Here is a 26157-nt window from a genome sequence, read left to right on the forward strand (position 1 = left end):
AACTATAGTATCATTTAAATTCATCTCAGCATCATCAGGTACTATGTCAGTAATCCCTGTGCTATCATATAGATGGGTGTCTTGGTTTAGATCATACATATTAGATGTTTAAGTTCTGTTGTTCCTAATTCTTATATTTCCATTACTGTTATCGTCATTATAGGGGTTCAAACCAGTATTGACAATACTAATGTTATTATAATTAATTCCTCTTCTTTCTATTTAACCTGGCTATGATGGTACCTATATTGGGGAGGGTAGAATACGAGATTCTGATTGTCTTACGGGAAAGTATTCCATTATATCTATGGGATGCCGGGAAGCTTTTATTTAAAATTGCCATAATTTCCAATATATGCATATTAAGTATAGTTGTAATGATTTTATGAAAGTAAGTCTCCCTTGACTAAATCTTATACCCTCCGCAAAATCCCAAATTTCACTGAATTTGCTTTGCGGGAGCAACTGTTTTATCGAAAGCGTATATTGTTGTTAGATGCTCGAAATACGAGACTGGAAAAACAGCCAACACTGATGAAGGGTCGTTCTTTGTGTTGTTTGTTTTGATTCCGATTTGTGTCTTTCGTTATTCGACAGAATAGTTCATGTACTCGTGTTTCGTAAATTTATTGTGCTGTACACGTTTCGTGACGTCCTATGCCCAAAAAAGTTGTATGATCATTGTTTGGGAGCTTTAGATCATACGTTTAACCGATTAATGCTGATTTGGTGATAATAACAACCTAACAACTTACACAGAGCATATAAGGAACATGTTAGGATTCCTGCTCACCCTAGTCAAGTTTGGTGCAAGTAGAGGCAAAAAGTCTGACTCGATGTAATATCAGACCACCTAGTGATGAGTGCAAAGTGAAGCTGAGACATTCTGGGTGTGTAAGCAGGTAAATCATTTAATTTCACATCATTAATATATCCAGCAAAATAATAGATTGTGCAAATACTCCCCGTGATACACTAAATGTCTTATACTGGGAAACTTGTTTATCTCTACCAGATACCTTTCAAGTTCACAAAGGAGCTTCTACTTGCTAGAAATAGCAACAATTTTCATATTAATGTCTTCAAAACGAAAGACACATGTGGATAATGTAGTTTTGGATACAATGTGTCTGAAAGAATATGGCTAGAATATCACTGACCACATGATATTCTATATTTTTGTATGCTGGTGCCATGTAAAAAGCATTTGTGTTGGTGGCACATAAAAAGCACTCAGGACATTCTGTAAAGTGATTGGCATTAGGAAGGGCACCCAACCATAGAAGTTATGCTAAAATAGACAATTGGTACTTGGGCAGCTCTTTGGCTGACCATCTCCTGTCAAACTGTCCTACCCATGCCTGCAAGGTCAGGGCTGACCCGGGGCTAATATGCAAGAAATGCTCCTTTAGCCTGCCATCGACAAATGTTTTAGAACAGTTTATTTTCACTATTTATCATCTTTACACAACAAATTGGTGGTATGTTGCAACAAAGCAGGCTTTGTAATGTGGTTTCAATTCCTACTTGAAGCCAACTAACTTAACTCTCTTCTTATACCGTTCAAGTTAAGATAGTCGACATGGTATGTAGTAATTTTGCTGCTATTTCTAGCGAGTAGATGTCCTATTATAGGCGTCTCTGCATTTTGAATGAATAATACATAGTCTATTGACTGTTTTTTTACTCTCGCTAGACCACTGGTGGTAAATAAAATTTCTAAAATTTTCTTTGCTACCCTATAATTTATTAATAATGATAAAATTCTTTTTGGATGATTTTCTGAAGGAATTTCGGCATTTTGCATTTTTGTATTTGCTGCCGATTAGGTAAACCGTAAATACGCGGTATATTTTGAAAAATTAGACATAGGAACACGAACCATGCTGCGTATCGATTCGTGCTTCATATGTTGTCTGGTCATTTCTGCTGACGATAGTCCGACCTTGTAAGATATAATCTTTATCTTACTAAAATTGACTTGAAACCATGGTACAGAATATAGATTGGTAAAAGTTTTTATTTTTCATTTCCTTTCGAAATTATCCCTAACTTTTGTGGTATGTAGTAATTTTGCTGCTATTTCTAGCGAGTAGATGTCCTATTATAGGCGTCTCTGCATTTTAAATGTATATATATATATATATATATATATATATATATATATATGCATATGTAGATACGTATATGTACATACTTTCAACTATACGTATATATATATATATATATATATATATATATATATATATATATATATATGTGTGTGTGTGTGTGTGTGTGTGTGTGTGTGTGTGTGTGTGTGTGTGTGTGTGTGTGTGTGTGTGTGTGTGTGTGTGAGGACAAATTCCGCCGAGTATACTTTATCTTTCATCCTTTCGGGGTCGATAGATTTGTCATTTATTTGTTTTTTTTCTCTCCTTTACTCCTTTTCTTTCTATAGGCTACTTTGACGTTATATGCTCTAACGCTTTTTTTGTAACAAACTTAATAGCGTTCAGTTAATTACCATATATATATCCATCATTTTCTGTTAAAATGTCTTATTGACGAGTTTCATTTCTTCACTTCCCTGAAGAGTTTACGTTGTTTTACGTCATTTTATTCCTGTGGAATAATACCATTGATATCTTTGAAACATGTGTCGGAAATAAATGAATTTGAATAACACCTGCGTTTAACTCCATTTATACACATACACACACACACACCCACACACGCACATATAATATATATATATATATATATATATATATATATATATATATATATATATATTACGTTTTTTACCTTTATTTGAGCAAACAATAAAGTGGAAATAATTCCATGAACAGATGCGAAACATGCATAATAGGAATAAAATTATCATGTATAATTTATTCACCGACTACAAAATTGTTAAGAAAGCATATATATTATGTTAGTAAACATATATTTGCAAGTTAGACTATCATGTAAATAATTAAATATCTAACGAATCACTAGCATACGAAAGGTTCGAACCACCCCCTTTCGCAACATTTCTGAGTGATTTTATCATATAGCTCGTCACTACAACATCCACTTTTCGCGGGGTCGTATACTAGTATTCCACAACATTTTTGTGTTGCAGTGCTATATAATTTATTTCCACAACAACTCTGAGTCGCACTTGTGAATATTAGCGCTGCAGCACAACATCCTTGTGTTGCTTTTGAATATATTTGTGTTCCACAACAACCTTGAGTTGCAGTTTCGAATTTTACCGCTGCAGCACAACATCCATGTGTTGCCTTTGAATATATTTGTGTTCCACAACAACCTTGAGTTGCAGTTTCGAATTTTACCGCTGCAGCACAACATCCATGTGTTGCTTTAGAATATATATCTGTTCCACAACAATCTTGAGTTGCAGGGTTAAATATTTGTCCTCGACAACATCCTTGCGTTGGAACGGTGTGTACTTGTGTTTCACAACATTTTCTTGTTGCAGTGCTATATAATTTATTTCCACAACAAATCTGAGTCGCAGTTTCGAATTTTACCGCTGCAGCACAACATCCATGTGTTGCCTTTGAATATATTTGTGTTCCACAACAACCTTGAGTTACAGTTTCGAATTTTACCGCTGCAGCACAACATCCATGTGTTGCTTTAGAATATATATCTGTTCCACAACAACCTTGAGTTGCAGTGGTAAATATTTGTCCTCGACAACATCCTTGCGTTGCAACGGTGTATACTTGTGTTTCACAACATCCTTGAGTCGAAGTATCCACAGCATTTGTTCCGCAACAGACATCAGCAGCTGTACGTTTCGTATGAACAATATTTCTGCAGCATATCTGTGTACTGGTACTCATACCAACATCTCCACAACAAGTGTTAACTGTACTTGACTTTGCAATGACATTATTATTGCAACAAATTTGAGTTACTGGATTGAAGGAACCTTTTCCGCAGCACATCGTCGAAGAAGCACTTCTGGAAACAAGCACGTTTTGACAACACAGATGTTTACTTGCAGTAAAGGGAACGCCATTGCAGGTGGGGGCTGGAAGCCAATTTGGTAACATCGGAAACATCGGAGGCAACGGCATCGGCCACGGCATCGGCCACGGCATCGGCCTCGGCAAAGGCCATGGTCTCGGCCACGGTAAATGAAATGACTCTACACCTAAAAGTAAAAAAAAAAAAAGGGATTGAAATTGAATGAAGCAGAGTGTATTAGAAATAATTTCTATCCGGCGATGCCGGGCTCTGAGTGTGTATGTAGTGGCGGGGGGGGGGGGGGGGTATTTGTGTTTGTGTGTGTGTGTGTGTGTGTGTGTGTGTGTGTGTGTGTGTGTGTGTGTGTGTGTGTGTGGCTTATATTGCAAGAATGTTTTAGCAGCTTAAAAATTAATTCATTTGGAATTAAATTTGGGAAATTTGGGTAATGTTAGCCTATCATCAGACAGTGAGGCATTAACAGATTGTTACCATGACAACTGCACAATGAGTCGTGTTTCACCCGGATGTGTTGTTTCTTCACACCATGAAGTTTGCTTCACCCGCGTGATTTGTTTTAATAAAAGTTATATTTATCAATAAAGATTTTATTATAGATATTTTTCGTCCATTGTCTTAATATTTTACATAATTTTCGTATATAGCAAAAGTTGTTTGTGATATTTGTACACTTTCTTTGCGTTGTGGAGGAGAATGGAATATGTGATACGGATTTGACATTATTTTTGAATTATGCATGCAAAAATAGATAGGATACAAGTATTCTTTTTCTTGGGAGAAATTCTTTGTTGACCAGTGTTATTCTTTTCGTAGTTTACAAATCCGCTCATGAAAACTTTACTAAATTTTGAAGTTTTGAAAATAGACACCCCCTTTTCACACACACACGCACATGCACTTATATATTAATGAAGTACACGAATACATGACAGGTATACATAATACTGAAATACGCATAAAGTGAGCACATGTGGATAAAATATTAATATTACACATTAAAAGCTAATAATAAAATTATACAATAAATGAAGAGACAAAAGAAACAGTAATTTCTGTTTATTTGGATACCTTCAATGAACAAGTCAGACACTAAACTATAAATTTCACATGTTACAACCTTAAAGTTGACGCCACTCCGCTAAACGCAAATAATTTCTGCTTCACTCTTGGCTAAAAACACAATTTTTTAGTTTTTAAACCTCTGCAACATTTTCCTCAATTTTTTTTCTCCACAACATGATACCTTCACAGCGGAAACTTTGTTATTATAGCCGATTTTCAAATTCTTTACTGTCTTTTACAAAATACATATTTTGCGAATGAAAAAATACATATTTTGCGAATGAAAAAAAACTAGATCCACTTGAAAGGATAATGTGTGTGAATGTGTATATGTACGTGCGTGTGATTGCGTGTATACGCCCGAGCGACAGCTTATATGCTTGTTCGTGTATTTGTGGGTGTGGGTGCACTAGCCATCCTGGACTGCTGAAGATTTCTTGGTTTAGTGCTTAATGCTTTATGTAGAGAGGTTGAAGTGGAGGAAGGTAATGTGTATGCGTGAGAGAATGTAACGGTGAATATATAGCACGATGCAAGAAAAAACCATAGAGTGTATAAAGTTTAAAATGACGAAAGGAATAGTATGAGGAAATTTATTTAACGATTGTTAAGAAATTTGTGTATGGGAGAGTGTGTGCGCGCATGTTAGCGAAAGCGGGCATGTGTCTAAGGCTGTGTGCGCAAACCCGTTTGAGTAATTGTACGTATGCTCCGGCGCTTGTTGGTGTGGTGTGTATACTAACCATCCGTGACCTCTTTAAGGTTTCAGCATTTTGTTCTCGGTTTAGAATATAGTTTATTACGTGGGGGAGAGAAAAAGCTGGTAGGTGTGTGTGTGAGCATGTGTGTGTATGTGTGTGTATGTGTGCTTGTGTCTGCGGCTGCGTGTATGCGTATGTGAGGGCGTGTGTTAGTGTTTGCGCGCGCAGTGTATGCCGTGATGCGTGTGCTGTCGCATAATTTCAGTGTGTGTATGTTCGTATGCGGAAGAACACATGTCAGTTTTCTTATTTGAATGTATTACAGCACGTGTGAGTATCTGGTAGGATTTCAATAGGCAGATATCTGTATATTTTTATTTGTGCGTTCTTTTGTGTATGTGTGTGCTTCTCCTTACGTCTGTGTATGTGTGTGCTTCTCCTTACGTCTGTGTGTGTGAGTCTGTGTGTGCTCGAGTGTCTGCGCATTTCTGTGTGTCTATACGTATGTATGAGTACCTGAATTGTGTGTGTGCATGTAGGCGCATACGAATGTGTGTGACCTAGTGTTTGTGACCTAGTGTTTGTGACCTAGTGTGCGTGTCCGTGTGGTCGGCACTGCGTGTATGTTCGAATGTGTGTGTGTGTGTGCGAATGAACGGGTCTTTTCTAATAAGAATGTATTCCAGCACGTGTGTACACGTATCGGACAGTTTTTTGAATAGGCAAGTATCTGAGTGAATACAAACAAACACGGGAACTCAAGAATTCACGATCATGCATGCACCCACACGAATACCTACTGCTCTTACGAGTATACACACACATATTACATGCTCAGGTACACAAGCACACATGCACGCCCAACGACAAGCATACACACAAATATTTGCCGATTGAAAAAAAGAAAAAAAGCTAGAGAAACGCACACGCACGTGCTGCAATACACTCAGATAAGAAAATACTCACACGTTCATACACACATACACATACGAACATAGATACTCACTCACAGAACTGATTCAACCACACGAACACGCACACTGGAAAACACACTTCGTGCGCGAGCACAAAGACACTCACGAACACTATAACACACACATGTACTCGCTCACACAGGAACTTACACACACGCTCGTAGACACTCATGCTTACACACACACATGCACCTACCCACATTTCACCTTCCCCTTTCCACACGAAGAACTACACCGAAAACCAATAAATGCAAAGCAGACATGAGACTGATAAGGAACACAACAGACAAAAGCCGAAACCATAAAGAGGTCATGGGATGGTTATTACACGCACCTCCACAAGCGCAGAAACTTAGGTACAATCATCCACATATGTGTGTGAACACAACCACGCACACACGCAAGCGCTTGGGTAATGCACGTACGCATACACACACATACACAAACACTCATACACGCACAAACCTTGCATTTACCCTCATCCTAAACACATCGCATAAGCAAACATATTTATACATACAAGCATACGCATACACGGACAGGAGACCAATTCTTAGGCGGAGATCAGACATTAGGGTGAGAGAAAAAGTTACAAAGTCGCAGAAAATATCGTGAACAGAGAAAAAAGTAGTTTGACTAACAAACTACCGATTGATTGCTTAACCAGCACATTAAACAAACGATCATTTAATCAGTTGGTTAGATATTTAACCGATCAACTAATGATAAAGGGGCGGAATTGAACCTGAGCATGAATTATTAATGTAAGGGCATTCTCAAAACACATCAATGTATGTGTGTGTGTGTGTGTGTGTGTGTGTGTGTGTGCGTGCGTGTGTGCTCGAGTTCATGCGTGTATAAATACATACGCGCACACGAGTGATGGCTGAAGAAGTCAGACACTGACTAAGATACTGTCTTGAATTGTGACCAGATGAAGAACCAGTTCAATGCCATAGCATCCATGAAAACCAAGGAATTGTGTGCTGGAACATTGTCCAGGTGAAGCAGGGCCACCTTCGTGATTTTTCTTGTCTCATTGGTCTTAGTACCAAAGATAGTACTCTCCATTGATGCTGTGGCCCTTTTGAAGTTAGTTAAAACCCAATGCCGTTTGCATCCTCAAACCTGAGATCATCAGCTTCACTGTATCTAAAACAACGTTAGCCTTCTTTGGAGCCCGTGAGGAAGGGTGTCTCCGATGCATGGTTTGTTATTTTGTGTCTGTGTCAAGGATATAACTCCAGCACCCATTTTGAGTTAGGAAACTATCACGAAACCAACTAAATCTGCCTCAAACAGAATCGGTTTTTCCTGTGATGTGATCAGCGGTGTGCGTTTTTTTTTTTCTTTTTCCTTTTTTATCAGTTGCCAGAGGACGTGGAAACTATCGAACAGAAACGTTCATTATGCAGAATATTCTCAAACCTTTCATAGGATATGCTAATAGCACTGTCTCCTTCATTTTTAATCAATTGCCAGCCATCCATGACCATGTAGTGAACACCATCAATGTTTTCTTCGGAGTTCGCAGTTGCAGGATTATCTGATTTTGGAGTTATTTTGAAGACCCTTCCATCTCAATTCAGCTGACACATTTGGACTATTGATGAAGATAGAAACACATCCCCCAATGAAGCAACCAAGTAAGCGTCAATGTACTTACAGGCTAAACTCTTTTACTGAAGTTACTTGTTAAAACATTGATGCCAAAATTTTGTCGCTTTTCAAGAAAATTGGCTTCAAGTTACATTTGAAGTTTTCTTTGAACTGTCCGAAAAGAGGCTATTCAGGTATTTCCCGGCGGACTTGCTTTACTTGGCCGCTTGTGCCGGGGAAAACATGATACTCAACTAATACAATTTAACCTATAACCAATCTGGAGCATTTCATAATTTTTTTATCATCCTTTTTCAGTTTAGCAGAAGATTTTATTGGATAGCTACTTTATTGCAAGACTGCATGGTGTTTATGATCCTTTTCATTATTTTAATGAACTAGATTCGCATGTGCAGCGTCGTTGAAGAGGTACAACAACTGATCAACTGATAATTGCGCACGTAATGGCAATCCTTGGTGCATTATAAAAATGTTTGCAGCAAGCACTGAATGGGTTCGATACCAAATGATACAACAAAGAGATGAGAATTAGTGGCGCAAAAACTGAGAAATTGGTCCTCTCAAGAATGCTTTCCCAGAGCCCAGTGCAAGCTAGAGTAATATCACTGAGACAACTGGGGCAATTTAAGTATCTCAAAGCCGTAGTCTGGTGTGATTAGAAGCAGAACCTTACATCGGCAGATAAAATTGCTAATGTTGACACAGTGCTGCACCAGCTGCTACATTCGATCCACAGTGGAGGTGACTTGTTAAAAAAAAACTAAACTTGCTATTTTCAATTCACTTTCTGTACATTCTCTCACCGATGTTGATGGATGATTCATAATGGCTGTATGTTTATCATTTCGAATACAAGCTGCCGAAATAGAGCACCTCAAGAGTAACGTTCTCGACAGAGTACAAAGAGCATCGATCAGCGAGTCTATCCAAGTCGAAACGCTACTGCTCTCCACCGAGAAGCCACACTTCCACTAGCACGGATATGTGATTATAACATTACAGGAAGGAATTGCAAAACAGATAATTCAAACCTAGCCAGTCGATAGGAAACCTAAAGGTATCATAAGAAACGAGATGTTTGGATGATATCCATAGTCTTATTTGGTCACACTTGGAAATCTATCAGAAAAGCTTAAGAGATGAGGCTTCTGATACGAATCTAGTGAGGAGGGGCATGAGGGCCCTGCCTACTCGAATAGTAGGTGGAGACTGTGTAGGGATAGATGGATGTTCTTAACGTAGGCCTGGTAGGTTTGATTGTGGAGACACACAATAACATGGAAACACTCCGATATCATAAAGTTACCTTACGTCGGTGAATTACATGTTTTCAATGCACATCGTAGAGTGGTGGTCACATGACGGAAAACAATGATCATCATATATTTGTGCTCGAATCTGAAAGAATATATATTTCTCAGGAATAAACCTTGCCTTTCAGAAAACCTTCAAGTAAGAAATGACATTAAATAAATTTCAAAGACGCACAAAGAAAGAGAAACGCCAGTTTGTGAAACTTTTGGAAATAGTAAAAATTCGCACACATACATACACATAAACACAATCAAGTACATACAAACAACACCCCTTCTCACGCTAGTATATATCTACTGATTATGATATCCAGGTTGAATCAATGAAAAAACCACAATGCTAGCAATGGAGCTGCTTAAACAGAGACAAATACTCAAATTTTCACCCTCACAAATATTTGTTAAAACACCAATTACATGGAATGCACTACTGTATAATTTCTGCGTCGTGCGCACATTCTGAACAAATGATGGTAGATTTATTTCCACCGTCCGTTCACTTCACCTTTACAAACTAGATTAAGTGTAGCTGGTGAAGCAGATTGCTCTATTAACTAAAATTATGTTTGTGGAATACATTTTCGATAACATTGGTATCAGAATATTTGAATATTCTGAAAGTTGCTTGAATATTGCCTCAAGAAAGGTCAACTTCACGGAAGGGGTATAGCGTCAACAGCGACCCTTGCTCAAAACACAATAGCCCTTAGAGATGACGGAAGTCGTGAAAGGCTTATAAGGAACCCGACTGACAGGACTCCCCGTCTTTTTCCCTTTGGACAGCCAGCTCGTCAACTGCCCACAGCTAGGACTGCTAGCTCTCTTTCTTTATTTCAGTGCCCTACACGAGGTTTCGCAATTCATGTCTCACACTAGGTACCATCTGATAATGTATTTACGCACGCTGTTTTTGTAAGCTGTACATGACAGAATGCCATTGGATTCTACAATAAATCAACATCACAAATTAATTTTATTGCCTGATTCATTTGCTTGCTCTACGTGAAACGATATTCACGAACAATACACACGCGCCTGTCTTGATTCCCTAATATTCCACTCTCACAAATACACATCTTCAACTACTAAAGTAGTGAACCTGACGCTGGGGAAAGCAATATATTTCTCACATGGCAGTACAGGGCAACATAACAGCAACATTTCTTTCACCAGACATTTATTTCACCAGGCTCACACGTTCGGCAAGTAACATTGGCATCACCTACAATAGCAACTTTTTTCATCCACCTGTCCCTGTTTTCACCGGAAACATTGCCATTTGTTTTGTCCAAATGGAATCTTATTTTGCAGCAAATTACGTGACATCCGAAACTCAGCGGTTGCATCTCCTGATAGGTTCGTTTTTTGTGATCTGCTCTCACCTCTTTTAAGACGGAGATTCTAAGGCGGAATTCTCTGTCGTGGAGAAAATATTTCACAAGCTGATTAACGTTGAACAGTTGGGAGAGCGAGCCCCGGCACAACTTGCAACAATTACAACAGACAGAGGTCAGCAATTTGAATCTCAACTTTTCCACGATCTGACAAAAATCTTAGAATCAAGACGTAGCCGCACACCGAGCTATCCATCCTGCCTCAAATGAATGAATCGAGTGATTTGATTGCCAATTAAATGCATCTCTGTGTGCATATCCTGACCCACAGAAATGGATTGAATATTTTCCCGTTGTTCTTCTTGGTCTTAGTTCTGGTGTCAAGGCAGACATTGGTTATATGGATCACCTTTACCATTACCTGGTCAAATGATCACTCCCATTTCTTAGCATTCACCAGATTACTCAAGCTACGTGGATCGTCTTTGACATTACATGGAGACTTTGCCTCCCAACACAAGACAGCAACTCATTAAATCCTATGTTCCTGCAGACATATCATCCCGGACTCATGTTTTCGTGAGAAATGTTGTGGTTAGCCATCCGTTAACCCCTCCATATCAAGGATCTTACCGAGTGTTCCTATTTAGAAAAAATCGTAACTGTTGACTATAAAGGTGTGAAAAACACTATGAGTGTGGATAGACTGGAAAAAGCCTACATAGACACAACTGCTCCCACTCCCATTAAACATAATGCATGCACAGCACAAGAGACATCGGTCACACAATAAACTTCAAATTCGCTCTCCATTGTCAAAAGATTGACTCACACTTGCTACATCTAAAGAAATATTGAATGAACCCTTTCCTTGGAGTGTGATATATTGTTTGCATGCCATTTTCATTGTTGTGATTGCACCCTATTTTCATCATCATATTGTTACATATTACACTTCCTTTCATTTATTATTTTGTACTTCTAAGGCTTTTGGTATGTTTTGCACTGCAGATAAAACTTTTCTTTCGTCTTTCGTTATTCCCATAATTTCACAACTGTCAAGGGAGTCAGTAGCGTAACCGTCATGCCTACATGCATTGTCTCAGGGCTGAACATAAAAGCCCGGAAGGGATACAACAGGCAAACAAGACGCATGCGCAAAACACAGCAGCCTAGAGACATATAAGAAGCCCGAGTGACAGGATTGACCCACTTTTTCCCTTTGGGCAGTCAGCTCGCCACCTGCCAAACTGCTAGGACTGCTAGCTCTCTTTGATTCAGCATTCTGCGCGTGGCTTCGCAATGCCTGTCTCACAGTAGGTACCATCTGATAATGTATTCACATACACTGTCATTGTAAGCTCTACATACCAGAATATCGTAGGACTTTGCAATAAGTCATCGTCACTAAATATTTGTATTGCGTGATTTATTTGCTTGCTCCCCGCAATAAGATATTCGTGAACAATACACTCACACCTGTCTTGATTCCCTAATATTTAACCATCACAAATATACATCACAAACTACTAAAAGCGCTTCAGGTAACACAATTGCTAAAAGACTACACACTTTTCACCTAAGATATCAACTATGGTAATTTTGAAGACGCAGAAGACTTAAGGAGGTATCATGCAAGGCTATATTCTATGCTACAATATTGATTACTACATTTGCACAAGTCTACACTTGTTGATGCAAGATTAAAGATCAAAACTATCCTACTTATTGATTCGTGTTTTTTATCGATCGGACAAGGATAAAATGCAAACCTAAACCCTGTAATCTTTGCACTCCACACCATAGGAATAAATTCTTCAAGGATGATATATCTGGAAATAACTCTTTCCCCCAAAAAATTTAACGAAGGAGCAATTTTACGATGGAGAAAAGCATAATATATTAATGGAATGCATGCTTTAGATCCATTGAAGATAGAAAAGAAAAGAGAAATATAAATGTTATTTAGTTTTGTCTTACCTTGTACTAAGAGCAGCAGAACGGAGATGATTAGAGATTTTAGCATCTTGGCAGATTGTTACAGAAGTCAAACTGTCAATGGCAAAAATTATTGCTCCTATTTATACATTTGTTGAAAAAGTCATCATTGTAAAAATGTAAATTTAAAACGTGTTACATTTCATTCAGCACATTTCAACTTTATTTTTTCCCATTGTCATTTCTAAATCCTAATGGGATTTTCTCATTCAAATGTGAATAACAAAATAAGAAAGACAAATGATTAACGCTTTTAATATGGAAATAATTTGAAAAATTCACACATACCGAATAATCTTTTATATCATTCCTTTCTGTATTAACAAAACATTTAAATGTTAGATACTAATATCACGTTGCTTAGCATCTGATAGCTGTACGAACGTCTTTGCTTGGAAACAAAAAAAGAGTGTACACTAATTAAAATGTAAAAAACAAAATGGGGCAAATATCTAAAGATCTGAGATGGAATTAAGTATAGGTAAAACGGCGTTTACCTATCTTTTAAACACTGAATAGTTATACGATGTGTTAGTACCAGCTCTCAATGTAAACAAACATTGAGTGTTATATAGTGAAAGATTATATGGAATAATCCACAAAATTGCTGAATTACCTCATGCATATTGCCCAACGTTGTGCAACTAAAATTTCCATGTGATGAATCATATATATAGTTCGACTGAGGTAGATTGCACCTTCATCTTATTGACAAGCGAAGTGCTTAGGTTATTAATTTTTGTTCACATGCTGATATGATTGTATGGAACACTTAAGGCTGCTATTAGGAAATTTCTAAATATTAATGAAAATCATAATCGTTTACTTGTTTATTTGACGTATTTCATGCAATCTACACCATTAAAAAATTGTTCTTGTTAATTGCGGCCAGGGTGGAGTTCGTGTGTTAGTGAGAGCTGAGTTCGCATTAAAGTCGGAAAGTTTCAGCTGCGTAGTTCGTCTGGAATATTGATTGTTGGTTTGTGAAGAGATTGTTGGATCGTTACGTTGTTATTACGGCTTCATCGTTATCTTATTTACTGTTACAACACTTGTACAGTGTATTTAAACTATGCATCACAATATTATGGCGCTACCACGACATAGGAAACGGAAGATATAACATCTGGCGATGAGGGCTTCGAAGCTCACGTAGGTTATTTAACATTTTGTTCGTGATACAACTTGTTAAATGCCGGAAGACTTGTTAGCTTCTATAATACAATTGCAAGAACAGCAACAGGAGTTGCACGTGAACCTGGTACAGCAACAACTATTGAAGTTATACGCAAAGAAGTCCGAAAATGGGTTAAGTTCGTTTTCGCCAGACGGTGTTTCGAACTCCATAATAGAATTCGCATATAACCCGGAGAAGGTTATAACTTTTGCAGCGTACTATCGAAAGTATCAGGATATTTTTAAGTAAGATTGCAAAACATTGTCGGACGAAGAAAAAGTAAGATTATTATTACGTAAATTAGTTCCGTCTGAGCATGAACGATACTGTAATTTCATATTGCCCTTTCACTCTAGTGAAATTTGTTTTCAGGAAACAATCAAATTACAATCTAACATGTTCGGTGATAAAACTTCTCTATTTAGCACTCGAATGGAGTGTTGGAATTTAAAACGTGGATGACGTCTTTATGATGTATATAGGAACAGACAACAGCATGTGTGAAAGTTTTAAACTTGAAAAACGTATTCATGTGATTATTAAGTGCCTCATTTTTGTACAAGGTCTTACTGTTAAAAAAAATACAGAAATACGGGCAAGAATTCTTTCAAAACTTGATCAAGCGAACCAATATTTAACCCTGTAGACTGTAGGTTGTAACCTGAAACACGACGTAAACAAATTCAGAAAAGGATTTCGCGAAAACATGGGTATGTCGACTGAGAACGTATAACCAGAGGAGATTGCTAAATTCTAATCCATGTTGCGACTGTGGAGGCCTACATTTCATACATATATATATACATCTATACACACACACAATGCCAGTTTCCCAGCTTAGGTATCTGCTTGATCCATGTACCAATGTCGGTTTTGAGGGGAAGAGCATGTTACTTACAGGATATTCATTTTTCTACCATGTTGAACAAAAGGGCAGCCACCACCTCTACAGGGTCCACTTCTGGTGGCATTTCTGCCATCTTGACTCGTGATGTTCTGCGGCTTAAGTAAGTTGGCAGAAGTACCACCTCTTTCGTTTTAAGGGGATACACCGAGTGACCGCGGGTCACCTCTTCCCCTGAGAAACAGACCTCTACAGCACCATATGCCCGTCCCCTGGCGTACAGCCTAGGACTTATCCGCAAACAATGTTTGGATACTGCATTTAACGTCTACTTTCTAAACATCATTTCTTTAGTTCTTAATCTGAATTATATACTATGCATCCCGGCGTTGCCCGGGTGCTATGACCTACAACTGCATTGTACCATTTGTTCTTCTCTCATGGGCTGATTTGGGACAGCTGATATATAGTGAACTTGATTACGGGAAATTATTGTTTGCTTAAAAGTGTTGGGTATAATTTGCATTGTTTGCATGAAAATACTTTCTGTTCTTAAGAAGGATCACAAACTAAGTATTGTTTCATAGTATACAAGGAGTTTAATACGATTTTGCCCAGAAATTACAGTAAAAAAAATTTAATTTGTCTCCTTCCCAACGCAATTCCTTTATTTGTAACTTGTTTCCATTTTTTATCTACGTAGAAAAGTGCAGATATTACGAATCTAGGAAATATATGTTTTTGTAGATTAAGTTTTCCTAAAGAAATACTCAGTGCTCCTTCCCCCATCTTGCCTACCCATCACCTATCCGCTTTCAAAACGTTAAAACCTTCAAATGTTTCATGCATGTGTAGAATTGTACTGAAATAGCAGACGTAAAAAAGTGACATACAACCACCGTAAAACCGGATATGCTACAAACAACAAGTAAACGACATTATCTCTGAAGAAACATCCCCGCTTTCGAAAAAAGTTAAAGTGAAACATTGGGCGTTTGTAGCTTTTTGAAAGCGGTGAGGTGATGTATGGATGTTTGGGAAAGAGTTTTTAGTGTTTCTTTAAGAAAAAAGGAAGAAAATTCTTAAAGATTCGTACTCATTGTTTTTTCTCCGTGGTTAACCAAGAAAAAAAATTGATAAAGACTAGAAATTGAAAAAAATTGGAAAAATTGAGAAAATTAAAATATTGAGAACATGTTTTGGGGGCGAAATCCTAATCTTCTCTATCGAAAATTTATGAATCGGAAGGAATTTAGGAAAAAACAAGAGGGGGCGCAAATGTCACGTCTGAAATGCTAGAAACAACAAAAGGCAGCATTTTGGGGAAAACGTCTTTTAAGTTTATATAGAGGGTCAGGTTTTTAAATACGTTCATCACAAACACAAATTGCAGAATAAAAAATGGCCATTTCAATTGGATTGGAGCTGTAATTTTATGCGTGCAGAGATCAGGGAATAACAAAATTCGTACAGAAGTTTTACCTAGAGAGAGGTGGAGAGGGAGGGAGTGAGAGCGCACGCGTAAGTGTGTTTGTGTGTGTGTGTGCATGTGTGTGCCAAAGAAAGTTATTTTATCGCATTCTTCCGTTTGAAGTAGCAAAGTTGACAACTCGATCATATGATCGATTATATGGGATCATATGATTGTTCGCTAATTTCCCTAATTCTTTGTTTCTTTTTGCTTTGAAGAGAGCAGAAATTGAAAGAGTGGAGAAAGTGAAAAGGTGACACCATAACAACCACTTACAAGAATAACTAGAACACCAACCAAAACAAAAAGTAAACACAGTCAAGACAACAAGCACCAATAGACTGGCATACAAACACTAGAGTACCAACAAAAGACACCCACCCCAAACATTGTTTAAAGTATGGTGTACAAACTAAACTGATGTATTTGTTGAAGAGAAGGAGAACATCTAAGAAGAAAGAAAGTTTTATAGAACCAGCACTTTCAGAGTGCGACATAATTTGAAAACGATAAAACTGGACTTGGTTAGAAAATATTTGCAAAACCAAGTTTCCCAACACACACACACACACCTGAGCACCCATAAAATAGAGACTGAACTAGTTTGTAAATTAAAAGAGGCATTTAGAAAAGTTATTTTGATTGAGTTGCTGGTAGTGACAATGACCGTTGACCGATTCTGCAATGTTATTCATAAAGGTTACATTGTCGGAGCGAGGGCGCATTGTTTAGGCCATGAGGAAAGGTCATTCAGTGAGCGTTGAAAGAGGTTCAACGCATCAATGAATCGCAATTCGGTATTTGATAGGTCGGGAAGAGCACGTGCTACTCGATTCCAAGCAGATGTATGGGTCTTTTCAGTCACGCATTGCTGAATTGTTTAGAGTGACGGTGAGTCGGGGGTTGAGCTTTACCACCTTACTCGATGGCTTGCCGCAGCTCTTGGTTGAGACTACGGAGTTCTGTGCAAGACCAATAATGGATGACGAAATAAGGAAACGTTGATGGGATCGTGTTTGCATTCGCACGCAACGTCATTCGTAATAGTGTCAGGCACCAAACAGATTAAGGTGATCGGCACTGCCCTGATGAACAACAGAGCAAACTTTAGCCAGGAAAAACAACCGGGTCTGCGGAAATATCGAGAATGGTAGATATCATAACATGCTGTTATTGTACCCGGGTTATCTATGCAAATTGAGTGAAATGTATTTGCCGATGGACTGCGGCGTAGTAACGTGAAAGAAAATTAGGTTACGAATTTTTAAAACAAGTAATTCTAGCAATGCAAACGTTATTGGTCATACATACATAGTGTATGTGTATTATGTAGGCTTTTGTTGAATTGACAGTCTTGGTAAAGTGCTATGCGATGGTCGATGCACTTCTTCTGGAGTTTACGAGCAAGAAATACATGTCCATTCTATTAAGGCCTGATTCAAAACTACATTGATTTTGCGTCATGGATTTGTTCACTGGTTATATAAACGTTTTGCAAGAATCTTGCCAACTAATTCAAACAGGCTTTTTCTACGCAATATCAGGTGTGTTTATTAAAGAATAGTTAATAGCGACAGAAGCAGTATAAATACGAAAATGCTATCGTGATCTTAACATAAAGATGACATTAGAAAACAGAATGCTGCGTTGTCATGGACTTGTGGTGCATAAAAGCACTCGTCTTTATATTGATAAACGTCTGCAATGAAACTACATGTAGAGAGATTGAAATTCTATGTGTCCTTGACGGGTTACTCGGATTTATGTGGCCGCCAGTCGTCCACCACTGCAGATCTCATAGCAAGGTGATTTGGCTTTTCCAACAGCTGTAGTAGCCGACGCACGTCTGTCAACGATTTGGATACAAGTGCTTTTATGCATAACGAGTCCATATGAGAGACACTGTCAATGATAAATAACGCAGTACTCTGTGTTCTAACACAACCTCTACGTTGCATATAAAAACACCTTATATATATAGTGTTGTGGTGTGGGTGAATCATTACGCCAATAATAATACATGCATAAGTTCAATTTCATTTTATTGTCAGTCAAATGGTTAGATATCTAGACAACTAAGTAATGGATGGATTATATAATGTGCTGCTTAAACAATCCCTCAGTCGTTTGTTTGTCCAAGTTCTTTGGTCGTAATTCACATTTTCAGTGACCTAGCGATATTCTATCGACCCCACAATCTATTTTATTAAAGCTTGAAGTATACTATTTCCTTCTCTTTCGCACAAACCATTAAGTTACGGAAGCGTTAACATTCCAATACGTCTGTTAAGGGGTGGTGGGGTAAATTCACACGCACACACTCACACACAAACTCACGTACATGCAAACAGTCTCACAAACACACATATTTACGGAGACGTGAACAATACAGTTAGCAATGAGTGGTGGAGGACAGAGAAACAAACGCAAATACACACACGTATATAAGAAACCGTACGCGCGCGCGCACACACACACACATGCATACATAGAGACACATATATACTAGTGGTAACTTTCTGGCCAGTTAAACGCAACGACTACATAAAATACAATTTTGTGTCTATTTGTGTGTGCGTTGGTGTTTTTGTATGCGTGTGTGTATGCGAGCTTGTGTCTGTGTGTTGCACCATCTCTTGATAAGTATTTTGATTAAGTCTTCGTAAATGTGTGTGTGTGTGTGTGTATGTGTGTGTGTATGTGTGTGTGTGTGTGCGTGCGCGCTATTTGCGTGTGTTTTTGTGTATGTGTGTGTCTGTATATGAGTGCGTTTGCGTCTGGTCTTGTCCCCCACCATTCCTTGACAAATTTACTACTTCTTTCTTTCCCGTAGCTTGTACCACGAATTATTTAAAGGCAGAGTTTGACTTAAATAACCTACGGAATTACATTCGGCGCTCATTGTTTCTGCCAAAATATTGATTGTGAATTAAGCTGAAGCCTACATCTGTCGTGTAATTTCGATTAAATATAACACAGTACTTCACTTTATTACATCAATTAAAGAAGGACAAAAAGTCAAGTTTATATAGGGGTAACTTGAATTCAGTAGGTACAGGGCAAAATGTCTATTGGAATATTACATCATTGTTATTGATTCAGACGAAATTTTAATTTCCAATACAGCCACAATGTTAGGTAGGTTCAGAAATCTAATACCCCATTGACTGGGTTGTGTTTTATGCAACGCTAAAAGAAATATGAGTAACTTCGAAGGTAAGCGGTCTTCATCCTGAGAATTAGAAGATATGTAATTAAATACTACAGCTTTACAACGACTCTCCCAATCTACCATCTCAAGATACTAACTATAAACAATGCAGAAAAATAAATACAATGTTTACTACAGATTTGTTTAATTTTATAAAATGTGTATACAAATTAAAAACATTATGATTTGAATTAACAAAAGCGAAACAACAGATATATATATATATTACTTGCCAAAGAATTACTAATACTGCAATGTCAGTATTAGTATGATGAATTGATCCTTTTCAAAAGTATTTTAAGACCTTCATTTTAAAAGTAACTGTTGAATATTGGAGATCATATGAAATATGGCAAATGAAGCAAATGCACAATTATGAATTTCGTTATCAATTTAGCAATTAGAAATCTTCCTTGCAATCACGCTTCTAAGGAAAGAGAGTTAATTGACATTTAGCTTGTGAAACAACGTAAGTTTTCGTAGCAACAGCTGAGTTGCTGCTTCTAAAATTTTGTTTAAGGTTTGTAGAAAGGTTCTGTATATTCCTAAATCAGTCTAAAGAATTTTATACTAAGTTTAAATGTCTGTTTATATAACATAGGTATAATTATATTAACTGTTACAACAGAACCAATAATTGGTGCTTTGGTACACTGTATATGTATTTTTATCAACAGAGATTTGAACAAGAGAACGAAAAACTGGAATACTAATGTTATTGTCAATTTTCTTACCAGATGCTAACAGAGGAAAACTAAAGTAGAAATTTTAGTATTACTGCAGTGTTTTAGTGAGTTTTCAGATCTCAGCTGATTATGAAATAATAATTTAAGATAGAAAGTTAAAATGTGTCACACAACCTAAATTTGTAGCCTCTTATATTTACGCTATTATTTTATTTTCTCTTGACCCGAATCTAAACTACAAACACACGTATGGGAATTTCTTGTACAAATACGTTTTGAAACAACGGACATGAATGATTAACACAGACTGATTTACGAATATGGTTAGCAATTAGACGATCAAAATAATTTTGATTGGTTCTTCTATACATTATGTACTTTCGGTTATGAAAATCTCAATGGATTAATTTAGAGTAAATTGGAAAGGCGACTATTTAATTATCACGTCGTATGACATCTGATAGGAAACTGAATGGTCTTGGATACGCTGTGAAAAAGATGAGTCACTGCATTTTCCATTTGAAGTGGGATATATCGTATATTTTTATAGCTCTGAGATAGAACGAAAGCTAGCAAACTTCATGTTTTTAAAGAGGTGGTATTGCGAAAGGTATGCATTTCTAAACAAAATCGCCGTTGACAACAAATAGCCAAATAGTGTACAACGTACCAATTATTGGCTTTAATGTAACATGTTATATACTTATGTCTATATATGTATTTTAAGCTTTTTTTATAAACCTCTTTAGAATGACTTACGAAAACGCTGAGTTTTCTACAAATATCGGTTCCAAATTTCGAAACAAGGTTAGCAATTTATGGAGAGAGTGTTGGCCGATTATATCGGTCCCATTGCCCAACTGGTACTTACTTTAATCGACCCCGAAAGAATGAAAGGCAATGTCGATCTCGGCGGAATTTGAACTAAGAACATAAAGACGGACAAAATGCCTCTCAGTATGTTGCGGGCGAGCTAAAGGATTTTGACAGCTCCCCGCTCTGTTTTACTACGAATGTTAAACAATGATATGAAAATAGCAATGCTATTTTAGTACTTATTTTATCGGCCACTAAAGGATGGAAGATAAATTCGACCTCGGAGGAATTTGAGCTCAAAACTTAAAGACGGACGAAATGCCGCTAAAAATATTGCACGGTATGCAAACACTTTTGCCAGCTCACCGACTTAATAACAATATAAGAAACAAAAACCAGCAAAAAAAAAACAAAAAAAACAATACATTTAGACAGAAGGCCACAAGTATTTCAACGGAGCGGAAGTCGACTACATTTACTCCAAACATTGACCGGTACTTATTTTATCGACCCCGAATGATGAAAGACTCAGTCGTCGAACGATAGCTTAGCTGCCCGATACGACAAAGTCAATGTCATCATATAAAATATGTCAAATGAATCAAACGCATTATTATGAATTTGATAATCAATTTCACAATTTGAAATGATCCGTGCGAACATTTTTCCAAGCAAAAAATGCCAATTTATACTTAGCTTGTGAAGCGATATAAGCATTTGTTGCCTCAGCACAATAGAATAATATATATAAATAATAAATATGGTAGCTACTATTTCTAAAACATTGTTTGATATTCGTAGGAAGACTCTGTATTTTCCAAAGTCAGTCTATAGAGATTTACACTAAGTTTAATTGTTTATTCATATAACACAGACATTATTATATTAACTGTTATAATTGAGCCAGTAATCGGTGCGTTAATGCAATATTTGAATATGAGTTATATGGACGACGATTTGACCAGGAGAAAGAGTAAGTGGAATACTATTTTTGTTACTATATTTCTTACCTTCTGCTAAGAGCAGCAAAAGGACGGCAGCAAAGGTAGTATTGTTGCAGTGTTTTGGAGGGTTTCCAGGTGAAAGCTGATTATGAAAGATTTTCAAATAGAAAGTTGAATGTAAGCGCAAGCATGGCTCTGTAGTAAGAAGCTTGATTCTCAACCACATGGTTCCGGGTTCAGTCCTACTTCGTGATACATCAGACAAGTGTCTTCTACAAAAGTCTCGGACCGACCAAAGATCTGTGAGTGGATTTGGTAGACGTTAAACCCGTTGTATATATATATATATATATATATATATATATATATATATATATATATATATATATATATATATATATATATATATATATATATATGTGTGTGTGTGTGTGTGTGTGTGTGTGTGTGCCTCCCTCACCATCCCTTGACAACCGATATTGGTGTGTAACGTCCCGTAACGTAGCGGTTCAGCATAGACACCGATAAACTTACAAAAATAAATCATTGAGTCGATTTGCTCAACTAACGGCGGTGCTCTCCCATGGCTGCAGACAAATTATTGAAACAATAAAATAGTAAAAGAATGTGTCACACAACGCAAATTTGTAACCTGCTGTATTTTTGCAGTCATTGATGTTCCCTTATTTTCTCCAGAATTGATTGATAAATATAACCACACGTATGGGAATTTCTTTATTAGTATGCATTGAAACAACAGACATGAATATTCAACACTGAATGAACTGTGAATATGATTAGCAATTAGACTATCAATGCTTTATCTACTCCTGTCTATAAAAGTCGAATTCGATGCATTCAGGTTAAACTGGAAAATCAACCATTTATATTATCACGTTCCATAACATTTGATAACAAACTAAATGCTTTTGGACAGGTTGTAAACAAAGATGAGTCACTCAATAAAGTATTCTCCATTTGAAGTGGGAAATATTTTTAATGCGCAAAACCGTGAGATCGAAGAAAACCTTTTTCATATTTTCGAAAAGTTGTTATTGTTTAATTATCCAAATTCTTGGGAGAAATATCTTTTCATAACGCGAAGCATTATTGTGAGTTTGAAATATTTTGTAGGAGAAACAAATAATTATATATAAAAATAACATTGCAGCTTTAGTAAACAGATTTAATGAAAATTGGCATATCTGTAGGAAATACTGTATTTATATTTCTGAAATACCTTTTCATCATGCGAAGCATGCATTTGGGAACAAAATTATTGAAAAACTGCTACCCAAATAATATACCAATGTACCAATTATTAGCTCTAAAATAACATTTGATTTAATTATATGTATGTAAGAAATCGAAGGTGTGTACCAAAATACAACAACGTAATGACAACCCTGCTAATCCACTTAGTACACATTTATGTCCTGTTCATAAGCTAATTTGAAATGAAAATTTTATTCTTGAAAATATGATTCTGTGGAATATTTGTATTTGTGAAGCTAAAAACGAAATTCATTATTGTGAGTTTGAAATATTTTGTAGGAGAAACAAATAATTATATATAAAAATAACATTGCAGCTTTAGTAAACAGATTTAATGAAAATTGGCATATCTATAGGAAATACTGTATTTATATTTCTGCAGTAGTTAAGGCTTCCGCTCAAAATACAAATTTTATAGCGTGTGTATGCGCGCGAGAGAGACAGAGTAAGAGTGAGAATGAGACAAAGAAAGAGAATGATTTAGGCGAAAATATTTCGGAAGTAGTCTATATATTTTAACATCTGATTTGCCAAGTAAAAGTATGGCTGATTTCAACATTAACATGATACTGAAACGATAAATGTCCCCCTCCCCATATAAAAGACATTCTCTTGTTATATTTCGGAACGGTCAGTTTTTCTTGTCAATTACACATATAGATTATATATTCGTTCTTCACTTGTTTCTTATTTTTCTTATGTTATGTCCATTGCCTGGAAACGTTATTTTATGTCCACTGCGGACGACGTTGAAAAATAATGGAAAACTTAGAGGGTCCAGTTGAGCTGAAAAAAAACAGCAACAACAACTCAAAGTTAAAGAACAATAACAAATATTACAGCAACAAATGATACATCTAATGAAGTTGGTAAAAAAAAACCGAAAATACGTTTTCACCAGAACATGTGGCAAATTTAATGAATTATTTTAAATATGACCCGGAAGAAGGAGTCACCTTCGTGGCAGATTACCGAAGATTTGAACAAATTTACAAAAAGAGAATGCTTAGACTGGACGGACGAAATGAAAACGTATCTAATTCCGAGGAAACTGGCGAAGATACAGCATGGGAAATGTTGTAACTTTATATTACCTAAAAATGATTCTCACATAAATTTCACGGACACAATTGAGATTTTATGTAAGATGTTCAGTGAAAAAATAAAACATCTTTATTTCAACACGCATTGAAGGTGTTTAAACAGAGAGAAAAGCGATGAGTGAACGGAGAGTGCGAGAGATTTAAACTGGATAAACTAACTCCAGACTCATTCAAGTGACTGATTTTTGCTCAGTGACTTACTGCTGAAAAGGACGCAGAATTCAGAATGAAAATTCTTTCAAAGCTGGAAATGAACCAGGATATAACTCACCAGGATATAATTCACCAGATACTGTCAGAAGGCTGCAATATGATATCAAAAGTAAGGCACGACACAGAAAAAATCTAACGAGTGTTTACAGATAGAACCAGTGTGGAAGAGTCAGAAAACGCATTCAGTAGCTGCTGGGAAGATAGACATTATGACTACTTCCCAAATAGAGAAGGCACTAAGGCCAATCTGGCAAGAGATAAAGTATCTTGTCAGAGAGGCCAAGTATGGAACAGTGGAGGTGAGATTTAAAGAGTCAGCATCAAAAACACCCCTAAAGTTTCTTATGCAGCTCAACAAAAGCCAGGCAATAACCTCATTATACAAACACACGCTGCATACGGAAATTTAATAGGCAATGAAGTACGAAGTTATATACATGCAAATAAGTTAAATCATGTACATAGATATATCATCAAGAACAAAAATGCTAACTTACGCAGTTACATTGGGATTGGTTTTCACTTTGATATGTATGCTAAAGCAACTTTATAAGAGGCAAGCTCATAAAAAAAACAATGTCCGCTAAATTAGATACCATCAAGGTATTTGGCCCAGACAAAACTGATAAACACAAGGGAATAAACGTAAATCATACCAACATGACGGAAAGATAAGAAAAATGTACAATAGGAGAATAAAACTTGTACTGAGACTGAACTTAACTCTAAAAATCTCATCGAAGCATTTAACACTCTGGTATTTCTGGTAGTCCATTACAGTTTTAGTAGTATTAACTGGAATCCACCGGAATCCAGTGCATGAACAGGAAGTTAAAGAGATTACTGATATCTATGAACATGCACTACTCTAAGGCAGACGTTAACCGTTCGTATCTACATAGAAGCAGTGTGGTAAGTGCAATGATGCGATTAGAACTCTAGTAGAAAATCTCTACTATAGGAATGAAGAAACAAAATGAAGATCAGTGAATCCAGAAATCCTTACATGGACAATATAGAATGCTGATGTAGACAAATAACCAAGCCATAAGTTGGCGAGGAGTTCAAGATTCAATGAAGAGTCTAAATGCATTATACTGGCGGCACAAGATCAAAGCTTGTTTACCAGAAATTATCAAGCTCATGTTCTTCCAGAATATTCTGACCCAAAGCGCAGATTTCCAAACACATTTGTCGAAACAAAACGCCGTCTCACGTCGGTTTATCCTGTGCTAAAATCAAACAAATACAAAGAACCCCACGATTGGATAATACAGTGTTTATTTTGGAAAATATCTTAGTGCTACAGAATCTATACTCTTGCTAACTGATATGAACACCAGCTTGAGCTATTTGTTGCAGGTAAAATGTTACCACTTTCTGGGATTTTCTGATTAACACTGACAGAATAATCTAGATTAATCGGCC

At 36.8% G+C, this 26157-nt stretch overlaps 1 protein-coding gene across 3 annotated transcripts; it reads right to left on the reverse strand.

Moving 5' to 3' along the window:
* Positions 1-2845: 2845 nt before the first annotated feature.
* On the reverse strand, positions 2846-13109 carry LOC149134368 (uncharacterized). 3 transcript variants are annotated; one of them, XM_089356375.1, is made up of 3 exons: positions 12972-13090; positions 9656-9742; positions 2846-4153 (listed from the first exon to the last, which is right to left on the reverse strand). In XM_089356375.1, exons 2-3 carry the CDS (start codon positions 9724-9726, stop codon positions 3994-3996), a joined length of 231 nt encoding a protein of 76 aa, XP_089212501.1. In that variant the 5' UTR covers positions 9727-9742; positions 12972-13090; the 3' UTR covers positions 2846-3993. The 3 variants fall into 3 exon arrangements, with proteins under 3 accessions (XP_089212501.1, XP_089212500.1, XP_089212499.1); XM_089356374.1 differs by having other exon boundaries at positions 9651-9742; XM_089356373.1 differs by lacking the exon at positions 9656-9742 and having other exon boundaries at positions 12972-13109.
* Positions 13110-26157: the final 13048 nt, after the last annotated feature.

Source organism: Octopus bimaculoides, chromosome 8 (genome assembly GCF_046866305.1).
Source record: "Octopus bimaculoides isolate indiv1 chromosome 8, ASM4686630v1, whole genome shotgun sequence".
NCBI lineage: Eukaryota > Metazoa > Mollusca > Cephalopoda > Octopoda > Octopodidae > Octopus > Octopus bimaculoides.

Coding starts and splice junctions, on each gene's coding strand:
- LOC149134368 (XM_089356373.1), bottom strand. CDS start 13,017: ATGCTAAAATCTCTAATCATCTCCGTTCTGCTGCTCTTAGTACAAG. Junction 4,154..12,971: donor TCTGCTGCTCTTAGTACAAG/GTAAGACAAAAC, acceptor TTTTACTTTTAG/GTGTAGAGTCATTTCATTTA.